The 12512-nt window shown below is 33.7% G+C and overlaps 1 protein-coding gene and 1 long non-coding RNA gene across 3 annotated transcripts; one reads left to right on the top strand and one right to left on the bottom strand.

Moving 5' to 3' along the window:
- The first annotated feature begins 5882 nt into the window (after window positions 1–5882).
- On the top strand, window positions 5883–8845 carry NF-YC14 (nuclear factor Y transcription factor). Of its 2 annotated transcripts, none has more exons than XM_014771925.3 (4): window positions 5883–6012; window positions 6255–6310; window positions 7260–8059; window positions 8547–8844. In XM_014771925.3, exon 3 carries the CDS (start codon window positions 7261–7263, stop codon window positions 8035–8037), a length of 777 nt encoding a protein of 258 aa, XP_014627411.1. In that variant the 5' UTR covers window positions 5883–6012; window positions 6255–6310; window position 7260; the 3' UTR covers window positions 8038–8059; window positions 8547–8844. The 2 variants fall into 2 exon arrangements, with proteins under 2 accessions (XP_014627411.1, NP_001349713.1); NM_001362784.1 differs by having other exon boundaries at window positions 5969–6012; window positions 6255–6303; window positions 8547–8845.
- On the bottom strand, window positions 8682–12377 carry LOC100811285 (uncharacterized). Its single transcript, XR_001386612.3, has 2 exons — window positions 10579–12377; window positions 8682–10193 (listed from the first exon to the last, which is right to left on the bottom strand). It is a non-coding gene; the product is annotated as an uncharacterized lncRNA (long non-coding RNA).
- Window positions 12378–12512: the final 135 nt, after the last annotated feature.

The following is a 12512-nucleotide window of genomic DNA, read 5'->3' as shown; positions in this document are numbered from 1 at the left end:
ATTTTTTACTGAGTGATATGATTTTGTCTTGATAACTAAGTAGTTGATACGACATTAAGCAAGATGGTCAAAATTTAATAAAAGGACACCAGACACCTTCAGACGGTGACTAACTGCTTTCAAAATGCACTGGGGATGATGAAATGGTTTCTTGAGAGTGTACATCACAGAAAAGAATGAAAGTGATCTAATATGGTGGAGTTAACCAGATTGAACCTTTTGTCATTAAACATTGACGTTGAGGGGAGGGGGTTGGGGGGAGGCAATTGATCCCCTATGTTGGTAAACGTTGAGTCAAGTCTAGCAGGTAACATTTCAAGATTTTGATATAAAATCAAAATTATTTCTGATTTTTTTTATTTTACTTTTGAAAGACATGTTGAATTACTTAGATTAACAATTGTTGTGAAAGATATGATCATTCCTTTAATTTGATTTGATGATAACTACTTAATTTTGACACATAATATTTCACATAACTCTTTAAAAAATGATTCAGCACAATGTAGCTAATCATTCTTGTGTAAAAAACAATATGGGCAATTTTATGCATTGCTTGGGTAGGTTTCTAGTTCTTTACAATATAGTTGAATTTCTGTACTTTGAGATTGTCCTGACTTTTTTTATCTCTTGCTCTGCATACAGAGATTTCTAAAACGTGGGAGCTTCCTGTCAAAACTCTCATGAGATTGACAATCCCTCAACCAGCACCATCACAATGGAGCAGATTTTATGCATGGGCCAATATTGCACTTTGTCCGCTAGCCCTCTTGTATGCCTGCAACTCATTCATGCCATTTAATCATCCTATAGGGTCTCACGGTGCTGGCATGGGGAAATTCAGTGGGAGATCTTGATGCTGATGTGGCAATGGCCGGGACCAATGTTTAACATGCTTGTTGGCCTTGGAACTGCTATATATATCCTAGAGTGATGGCATTTGTATTCCTCCTTTTAAGCCTTATGGGGTCTCTCTTGGTGATCACTTGGTGCAGATTCAGAGTGCCTAGGTTTTGGGGCTTCTGTCTGGTAGGCATCTATGTTGCTTTTACGGCAGTGAGTTTAGTAATAGCCATGTTTTCAGGGTAGATATTAATAATCAAACCTAACACTAAAAATCCACATAGATGGCATTATTGAAGGAAGAATTCAACACGTGTAGTAAAAAATTGACGACATAGCGTATGATCATGAAGAGTTTTTCGGTATCTCCATTGGGTTTGGCTAGACACAAATTTTTAGTTGGGTCCTGATCACAGGAATTTATTATATTGTTTTACAATCCAAAGCAGTCCAGAATGTCCCAATGCAGTGCTTACATATTTTGTTCACAATTCTTTTACTCCTACTACTGTAACTTCATTGGTTTTTTGGTTTGGTACCTAAGCTGAGATTGACTGTTAGTTATATTGAACGTACTTTTAATCAGTTATAAAAAAATGTTTTGGCATGTCATATATGGGTTAGATTTTTTCCATTTCATAAATAAGAAGCTAGGATGAGTAGTTCTAAATGGGCTAAAGTATGATTAGCTTAATTGTACTTTTGGGTGGCCCTTGATGGAAGTGTTTTTTATTTTCATTTTAAAAGAAAACAGAAAATAAGAATAAAAATGTTTGTTTAAAATTTAGAAAATACTTTTTTTTAAATACTAGTTCCTTATTTGTCTCTCTCCATGACAAGTAAAAATCCCCTGCAAACTGAAATAATAGTTCCTCATTTGTCTCTCCTCTACCAAATCAAACCGGACATTAGTTTTGAGATAAAATATAGCTTCTTCAAGATCTAAAAAAAGAATATGACCAACAATTTAGGAATAAAGATTCTCGTGCGATTTACTTTCACAACTCTCGCATCAGTCACATGTACACGCACACCTACACCGATGTTAGGCTCAGTTCTTCAGCCTATTTTTCCAATTAGACATGATTGATAATTAAATCAAAATCTGTTGGTACTCTTTGACCTCGCCTCAACTTAAGAAAATTAAAAATAAATTGAGAGGTGTGATTATAAATTTGCAAACCTTACATCAATTTTCACATTGTTTCTCATCCTGGAGAGAAAAATTTGAGGATATATAAAATATTAAAATGTTTGTTTTCTATCTTCTCTATTCTTCTCCAGCTTCTATTCTAAAGAAAAGTAAGTTAAGCGAGAAAATACTTTTTTTTATATATAGAAAGAAAACTAATTCTTTAGAATAACCTTAGAGCCCTCAATTAAATGCTAGTCAAGACTTCTATTAAGCCACTACTTAAAAGGCCGTTTTAACCTATACATGTGGTTCAATTCGCGTAAAGTTTCTTTAAAAACTACTTTGAAATCAGGTTTAATCTTGACCTCTCTTGTAAAACATATTTTTTTATTCAATAGAGTTTAATCTTTCCTTATAAGAGAAGACTCATAACCTTTCTTGTAATTTCTTCGTAATTTATTCTAACGTCTAAATGGAAAGTATTTCTTCATACTCATTATATATTTATTTATTGGAAAAGAACTCCAAATCTTTCCACCAAAGTGGCTGCTAGATGAATGTTGGAAACGTGGCACCCTAGCCATTGCAAGTGAGGTTCGAATAATTGTTTGCCAATAAAAGTTCATGATAGGTATAAAAAAGTCCGCACTGAATGGGGTAAAAAGTAGGGGAAAAGGGTTTTTGGGGTGGGAGGGGAGAGACCTATGCCACTAGCTTCGTATCTTGTTTTCTATCTTGGAAAGGGCTTCATCTGTTTTTGGTCTCTTGACCTTTGGGAGTTGAAAAACACTGCCTATAATCATATCTTCACTGACTTGTTCAACGGTTCTGTTTCAGCGAAAGGGCAATATATTGCCCTTAGAATGATGCCACTCGCACAAATTTCACATTAAAAAGATTACCATCCATCTATTGAAGTTGACAAACAATAAAAAAATTAAACGGGTTTTCGTAAAAGGGGAAAAAATGTACAAGATTAAATAATACTTATTTTATTGGTATTCTTTCTTTTTTTTAAAAAAAAATCAACTAGTAATTTTTAGAAAATAATTTAGTTAATCTTTAAATAAATTAAAGAATGTGGGAGCTATCAATTGTTCGTTGGATTGCCTAACACTATCTTCCATCCAAAATAAAAGGACTCACTCAAAATAAAAAGGATTTATAGTTTTACTTTTAACTCATTCATTACTTTTCATCTAAAATAAAAGGACTCAATATATTTTTTTTAACTTTTCATCTAAAATTCTCAATTTTTTTAATCTATATATTTAAACATTTACTTAGTGTGTTTGTTTTTTGTTTCTTTGAGAATTCCCAAACGGATGTTCAAGCAAAAGCTTCAAACTGTAGCTTCTCACAATACATGCATCGAAACGTGTGCCTACTAAACGTAATGCAAATTCAAACGCATTCTAAACGTGAGACACTTCACATTCATGATAGAAGAAGAGACAATGAAGTGAAATTGAAAGAGAAACGATTCCAGAGAATAGAAAAAAAATAGGGCATCAGATCTCACTAAAAGACGCTCTCTTCCATATGTTATGCTGTAAAATGTCTTATTTTCTCCAAGCGGTCACGAGATGCCCGAGTCTCCCTTTGAAATTTAGAATTCTCACATTTGATAAAAGAAATACATAAAGTTAGTTTCAATTATGAAGATAAAATAATAAAACAAACAATTTAATTAGTTTGATAATATCTTTTTTTTAAAGGATGACATCTTTAACATATACACGCATGCACATTTTAACAAAATCTAAATTATTAATTAGAAGATTAACTTATTGAGATTCTAATCAATTTTAGAGTTTGTTACATTTATTTTGAAATTTCAATTGTTGTCTAACAATTCCTTCCTCAATTAAAATTTCTAAATAACCACCTCATTAGAAAATTTCATCTTTTCAAAGTTTGTCCTTCCAAGTAGCAAAGGTTTCTCTAAATTTTCTATCCTCACAATTTCAAGTATATCCCCTTGTACATCTTGCATTCCCAATTTAAATCAACATACCTAAGTTGTTTATTTAAATTGAGAATTATGTTTTTTCTCACCATTTTCTAAGTTGAAATAATCCAACTTTTCATTTAAAGTATTGAACATCATTCCATCTCTAAAATGTGTTGTAAAATAGCATAATTTATTATCCATTTTGATTTAACAACCTCCTTAGTAGTTGTCAAATATAGGTCTTCATCTTCAAAATTTTGGATCACATTAGCCTCAGACTAGTCATCATCTGTCTTCATAGCTCTCCATTCTTCAAGTCCTCTTGGGTTTAAGGGCACATTGTTTGCATATGACCTTTCTCTCTACAGTAATAACACTCCACGTTACTCTTATCTTGTTCTGGATGACATTGTGACTTTGATATTCCTTTTTTCCCATCTTGTTGTCTTCATAATGATTTCTCCCTTACTAAAACCGTTACATGACTAGTACATGACTTTTATTGTCAATACTTTCATCTTTCATCATTCTCTCATTTTCTCTTAAAGTCGCGGTCACACCATCCAACTTCAATGTTGTCCTCCCTACAAGCATTGTATGAACCAAAGGTTTGTAGGATCTTGGTAGTGAAGCCAATAGTAACATTGTTTGCTACTCATCAAATATGTTTTCATCTACATTCAACGATTGACATATTAGTTTATTAAAATTGTTAATGTGATCATGAAGATTTCCTCTCATCTCTATTTTGAGTTGATACAACTCTATCTTAAAACATAAACAATTACTCAACAAGTTGGATGCATAAATGCTCTCAAGCTTCTCCCACAAGACTTTCAGTCATAACCTTCCTTTGTATTTAAGTCCATTCCCTTTCACCTATAACAACTGACTTTTCATCTTTTAAAGCCAGATCAAGACCTTTTTGTACTAAAAGGTCTTGAATGATAGATTGTCAAATCATAAAAATTGTTTTTCCATTAAACAATGAGATTTCAAACTTTTGTTTGTTCCTTGTCATAACTTTAATATTATTGTTGGAAAAACTCCTATACACAACATAATTACTCACAGTTCCAAGAAATCTTAAATGAAACATAATATATAATTTTTTATTTTTTTGGCTCTATATATAAAGAATTAAATAGCAATAAAAAATCCAAATATTATCATATCATAATCTTTAAAACAAAATAAATTCCTGAAATAAGTTAAAACAAATTAATAATATATTTAAATCTAAATAAAATTCTAAAGATTTAAAACATAATAAATTTCTAAAAAAACTCTTTGAATCTTCATCAGTTTCATTTATTTTGAAATTTAAATTGTTCTTCCACGTCTTATAATAACATAAAATTGTATATCAAACAAGCTTGTGTGCAGTAATATAAAATGTGTCCACACACAGTCACTTGTTGCTATCCAGTGTATTGTTAGCCTTTTTTTTCACATTTTTTTTTTGCTTACTCCCTTTTACTTTCTTTTTCTCTTTTTTGTTTTCTATTTTATCTTGTAAAACACAAGATGCTCTAGTTTTAATTTAACTAATTTTTAAACTAGTCAAAATAACTTATAACCTACTGCTCTTAAAATGATTTGCAAAATACACTGTTTCACTTTTGATTAAGAATTACAAAATTCACACACAAAAAGATGACAATGGAACAAATTTTATACTATCTCTATATTGTAATTAAAATTAATATTATAAAGATTTGATAGTTATATAAGTTGTTCATAAATTATTTTTTTTTATCAATCATTCAATTCAATTTTGAATAAAACTATAATAATGGTTTAAATCTTGAAAAAATAATATAAAATTTTTAGAATTAAAAACTAACATAATATAAGAAAGATTTTTGTGATGACGCATATGACTTTAATAAGTAACTTGGAAGATCTAAATTTATATAATCTCAAGAGAAAGGAATGTCACACTGGGTTTGAGGAATATGAGTAGGGTAAATTCGTCATTGAGAAAAAATTGAAAAAACTTGCCAATATAAGAGTTAGGTCCGACAATGTTAGTCAGAATCGATCACACAGCTTTTGTTCTCGCACTTCGCTGTCTGAGGTTCGTTCCAAAGAAAAACATCGTCAATCCTCAGCTCTGCTCTGCTCTGCTTCTTTTGTTTTCTTACTTTTCTTCTGAAACCCTAAATTTTTGTCTGCTCTAAACTTTGGAATCTTTCACACTTGAAAAAACTGCTTCTTGTGCCCGACCCAGCACAATTCTCATGCTATAGATCTTTGAATCAAATATAATTTCTGATAATTTTTTTGTTTCTCTTTTTTCCCCTTTTGATCCCTTCTCAGGTTCTGGATTCTCAGTGTTTGCGAAGCGCTGCATCATCCTTTGGGGAAGGTAACAAGTAACAACTCTTGCTCTACCCGTGTATATGTATTTGTGATTTTGTTCATGCATCTGCATTTGTTTAGGTTTACTGTAACGTGGTCTCCATGCTTTTGTTCATCCGTTATTATATTTTATTTTTTGGGGGGATAATTTTTATTGCCACCCATAATTCCATTTGCTGTTGCTTTTTTTTTTCTTTCTATCTTTTTGTGGTTCCTTTGACTGATTTTATTGGGCGAAATTTCGCATATGTGAAACTGACATGTCTTGGAGCTGAAGAATTCTCTTTGATCTTAATTGTTAGAAAACAGAGAAATTAAAAGCTGCTCCTTTTTTTTTTGTGAATCCTTGTTAAAATCAAGCATGTTGTTAAAATCCCCGGAAATCTTGATGATGGATGTTTTGTTGTGCCATAAATTTCTTAACAGATATATTTTCTTATGTGAACCATGAGATTCTTTAGTTGAATTGGGTGGTTGTCCTGTATTTTTGGAGGCATATGATGCTCTTCTTAAATGGAAAGCATTTTGGTCTTTGGGTGGGGGAGAGATTTGTTGATAAAATTTTATTTAGTATGCTTTCTAAACTGTTGGTTTTGCCACCTGTGTTGCTTTCACATGGGTGTTTCTAGGCACCAAAGTTGCCTGCTTTAATGCTTTGTGCAAATAGCTGCCTGCTTTAGTGCTTTGTGCAAATAGTCTCATGCTTTAATGCTTTGTGCAAATCAAGAAAAAGATATGCCTGTTTCTTTCTTGCATGGAGCTCATGTCATCTTCCATCACATGATTGAGAGCACCGCATTAGAGGCACATATTTTCATTCCTTCCACGTTTACATTGAATATTTTATCATGGTATACTCACTAATATATTGAAAATTTACTTTGATGATTGCATGGTTTGTTATTTTGGTTGTGTAAAGTGTAGGCACTCATGTCATTGCATGTTTGATTTTATCTGAAACAGAATGGATCATCAAGGGCATAGCCAGAACCCATCTATGGGGGTGGTTGGTAGTGGAGCTCAATTAGCATATGGTTCTAACCCATATCAGCCAGGCCAAATAACTGGGCCACCGGGGTCTGTTGTGACATCAGTTGGTACCATTCAATCCACACCTGCTGGAGCTCAGCTAGGACAGCATCAACTTGCTTATCAGCATATTCATCAGCAACAACAACACCAGCTTCAGCAACAGCTCCAACAATTTTGGTCAAACCAGTACCAAGAAATTGAGAAGGTTACTGATTTCAAGAACCACAGTCTTCCCCTGGCAAGGATCAAGAAGATTATGAAGGCTGACGAGGATGTTAGGATGATATCAGCCGAAGCACCAGTCATCTTTGCAAGGGCATGTGAAATGTTCATATTAGAGTTAACCCTGCGTTCTTGGAATCACACTGAAGAGAACAAAAGGCGAACACTTCAAAAAAATGATATTGCTGCTGCAATCACAAGGACTGACATCTTTGATTTCTTGGTTGACATTGTGCCTCGTGAGGACTTGAAAGATGAAGTGCTTGCATCAATCCCAAGAGGAACAATGCCTGTTGCAGGGCCTGCTGATGCCCTTCCATATTGCTACATGCCGCCTCAGCATGCGTCCCAAGTTGGAGCTGCTGGTGTTATAATGGGTAAGCCTGTGATGGACCCAAACATGTATGCTCAGCAGTCTCACCCCTACATGGCACCACAAATGTGGCCACAGCCACCAGACCAACGACAGTCGTCCCCAGAACATTAGCTGATGTGTCGTGGAAATTAAGGTGAACTTTAGGCTCTCTTACTCCTTTTAATTATCTGTCTAAGGTTTGAATTAAATTTTATGTTGAAATGCATATTTCAGTACATTGCAGTAAAATTTGATTCTGGAGGCCTTCAATTCCACTTTTCTTCTTTTTTCTTAATGGATTCTAAATGTTATTCTGTTGTAGACTATTCATAGTTAAAAAAACATACATATAGCCTTGAGAAATGATACTTGTACAACAAATCTTACAACAAAGAGAAAGGGAGAAAAGTGAGAGGAGAGAGAAAATTTTTAAATGTAATAAATGATGATAGGAAGAGATAGACATAAAATGATGTTTATAAATTATTGTAATAATTGTTGTACATGTATCATATCTCTAGCCTTTTGTACTACCCTTTTTTATTTACTTGATCAGCTTAAGTGATCTTTATATTTTTACCTGTACTGTTATGGATCACAGTTCTTTCAGTCTGATATTGCCTACATTTCCTGGCTTGCAGATAACCAGGCACCGGAATCAGTTGTGAATGTCAAACTGAATGGTTGGGAAGATCCATACTACATTGCGAGCAGAAGCTGTAGCTGATAGTTTACATGCAATGCAGACTATAAACATATGTAGATAATGTGCTAGGGAAAACTTAACCTTATCTTTGATTTAGCTGGATAAAATGGTATTTTTCATGTTTAAATTTACAGGTCATCAGATGATAATATTTATTTACTGGTGCATAGCAGGATTTTTACTTGAGTTTAAACTTGTCATGCGCCCAAAATATATCCCATCTTTTTCATTCACATTATGGGCTTCCTTCAGTTCCTTGTTATACCTACCCATACCTATCTGTGGTTCGCTTTGATGGAAAATTGAGTTGTCACATGATTTGCGTACAAGTTGTGCAAGAACACATTTGCACAGTTTTTTTATGATATGCACCATATTAATAATTCCGCCGACAAACTACATCGTTTTCTACACCATCACCCATTAGAATAAAAGGGGAGAAAGAAGTGTGTATGGAGGTTGAGCATTTTCACTACAAATGTATATTACCAAACACACTTTTTAGTGTAGCACTTACAAAATTGTGATTTTTAATAAGTTTTAATAGATAATAAAGAATGGTTTTAAGAGTGATATAGGAAGAATGTGTTGTTAGTATTTTTCTGAGTTAAATCAACACTTTTTCAATTAACAGTTAAAGCATGTTTTGCTTCATGGTCTTTTTTGCTTCACAAGTCAAGGTTACCCAAAATATTTTTAAAGAAGCTAATAATTTGCCATTGGAAAATCACGGGTGATCATGAAAATGGAAAATCACGTAAAGATAACGGCACTGAAAAAGCGGAAAGGGGCCACTCAATCGAGGAAATAATGATAATTGCAAGTATGTGGTGCTCCCAACATGATGGTGAACCACGCATGGTTAGCTGGAAATAGACAACCAAGGTTAGGTCACCACCAAAAATGGAAAAAGTTGTAGTAGCTGGTTCAGTTAGCTCAAGCCAGGTTAATCTTGGTCAATAATCACACCATGGTACAGAGCGTGTATGTTAGTAGTATATCATTGAGTGAAAAAAGAAATAGACACTAAACAAAATTTTACCGCTCTTAATTCTGAATCTCATCTATTTGACATTGCATAAATTTGGATCAATTTATATAAACTTCACTGGTGGAAGAAAAGGAAGGATCCTAATCAGAAAAAACTTTGCCATCGTGTATGTCTCCCTTTCATGACTATTCTTTATCAGTGCCAAAATCACCAGAAAATAGACGGGGTACCAACTGAGAAGGCAGCTGAAAGGATTTGGAGAAATGCCCCCGTGGACAAAGCATAAGTTCTTTGTTTGCCTTTCGGACTCCTTTCCAATTGCAGTTAATCCAAGAATCAATACTTACATCATTTGAGACAACAAACCAATGTTGTTGTGACCATTAGCTTAACAGCATCATTTCAACTGAACTATGACCGATTATCTTTGTAATCCTCTTATGCTTCATAACTTTTCTAGTCCCATTTACATCTTCCCACCTGCCAGCCTTTGCATATATATTAGATAGAAGAACGTGGGCTCCACTTTGACAAGATTCCAGTTCTGTTAGTCGTTCTTTCACTTGATTAGCAACACAAGTTTTCATGAATCTGGCAGCCATATAAAAGAGCACAATATTTTATAATCAAAATAAAGTTCAAAATTGTTTTCCACTTTTGACTAAAAGATGAAAATATTTTGAGAAAGATAAAAAAACTAATGAATTTCAAAAATTTTCTTGGACCAAAATATCGATTAAAAGATTTAGCTTGTATAAATTGATATTGGTTTAATACTCATAATGGAAACTATTTGAGTATAGTAAGAATACAGATGTATTGGTGAGTGAAAATACATTAATCTAAATTTATCTTCTATTTATCATATAAACATGTGATAAATAGAAGACAAATTAATATATATCTATATAGATACATAACATAAATAAAGACACGCATTATGGTATGACATTTATACTAATTGACTGATATATACCTTAGATGGAAATATTTGGTTGTATGGCCATTGTCTCCATTAATCTTTCTGCTTCTCCGAAATGACCAGATCGACTCAAAAGATCAACCATGCAACCATAATGCTCTCTTCCTGGCACTATACTGTACATCTCTGTCATTAGCCTAAAATGTTTTTTAGCCTCTTCAACCAGTCCAACATGACTACATGCGAATAAAACTCCAATGTAGGTAATATGATCAGGGACTAGAGAACTATCCTCGTGCATGGTTTGAAACATACCCAATGCTTCATTTCCATCACCATGCATGGCTAAACCATTGATCATGCTAGTCCACATCACCACATCCCTTTTTTGCAAACTGCTAAAAATCTTCTGTGCACTTCCTAACCCACCTGTCTTGGCATACATGTCAAGAAGAGCAGTTGCAAGGGAAATGTCTGTCCCAATGCCGGTTTTCTACAGATAAGCATGAACAGTTTGTCCCAATGCCAGAGCACACAAATGGGCACAAACACTCAACACACTCAGAAAGGTAGCCTTATCAGGATAAATGCCACTAGTCCACATATCAAAAAAGAGATCTAGTGCCTCCTTATGTCTCTCATATTGATTGTATGCATTAATCATACTGTTCCAAGAAACAATGTTTCTCTGAGGCATTTTGTTGAACAGGTCTCTTGCTATCTTGAAGCTGCCACATTTGGCATACATTTCAAGAATTGCAGTTGCAAGAATGATGTTACTATTAGATGTGGACATGAAGGGATCATAACCAGCCTTACGAATGTGCTGGTGCACCCATTGTCCAGTATCAAAGTCTCTACTACGAGCGCAGGTATTAAAGCATTCACCATGGTGATTTCATTGGGTTCTACACCACAATGGCTCATGTCTTTAAACACCTTCAAAGCTTCATATGGTTGATTATTGTTCACATACCCAGCAATCAAGCAAGTCCAAGCAACCACATTCCAAATGGGAATATTATCAAACACTTTGAGTCCTGACTTCATATCTGCACATGACACATACATATGCAGTAACCCAGTAGCAGTATAGGCATCAGCTTCAAACCCAGATTTCACTATGCAGCAATGAATGCATTTTCCACAATCTTGATCAGCAATTGCACAAACATGCTTTGAGTACAAATGGGAAAGTAAAATGATCTGGGGAATACCCATTTTCTATCAATTGTCTATACAGAAGCATAGACATTCTTGGATTGTGATTGTTAACAAAACCTCGTATCATGGAGTTCCAAATGTAAACGCTAGGGGCATCAATTTGGCGAAATACTAAGTCTGCATTATTGATGTCCCCAAATTATGAATCTACACAGAAGTCAATAAGCTTGCTCAAGGGTAGCCCATGCATTTTTTTTCAATTCCCTCATACTAATATGCTTTTAATAGTTGGGGTTGTGACTATTAGCCCACGCAATTTTTTTCAATTCCCTCATACTTTTGCATCTTGCTAACAGAGAGAGAATGGTGTTTTGATGTATCATCCTCAATTATTTGGTTAATGACAATCTCATTTACCTAGGCCTTATATTTTATTGCTTGCTATCATCTCTCTATTATATCCACGAGGACGATGTTACTAATATCAGTTTCATTATTTAAACACAAATAGATTGACAGTGCATAGGACATTATATATAACTATTTTTTGTCTTAATTTTTATGTTTTTATGGTATGCACTCATCTAAAAAACACACTCCAAAAATTAAAGGGATAACATCAACATTAATTTGTTGTACTATTTTGATGTTCACAGTGGCATTTGAGTAGGATAGATATACGAAGTCTTATCCTCGCATCCCTTCGCGTAGAAAAACTCAATGTTTTTGTGAAAAAAGTTTATAAATTGATCTTTATTATTTATATAAATTATAATGATGTTAGATTTGTTTTGTACATTTATTTTTCCATGTGCAAATAAAAA

The sequence above is a fragment of the Glycine max genome, chromosome 19, assembly GCF_000004515.6.
Source record: "Glycine max cultivar Williams 82 chromosome 19, Glycine_max_v4.0, whole genome shotgun sequence".
In the NCBI taxonomy this organism is placed as follows: domain Eukaryota; kingdom Viridiplantae; phylum Streptophyta; class Magnoliopsida; order Fabales; family Fabaceae; genus Glycine; species Glycine max.
This window is presented reverse-complemented; position numbering and strand designations above follow the sequence as displayed.

What these genes read in the sequence shown, in the direction of transcription:
- NF-YC14 (NM_001362784.1), top strand. Translation starts at nt 7,261, where the DNA reads ATGGATCATCAAGGGCATAGCCAGAACCCATCTATGGGGGTGGTTGGT.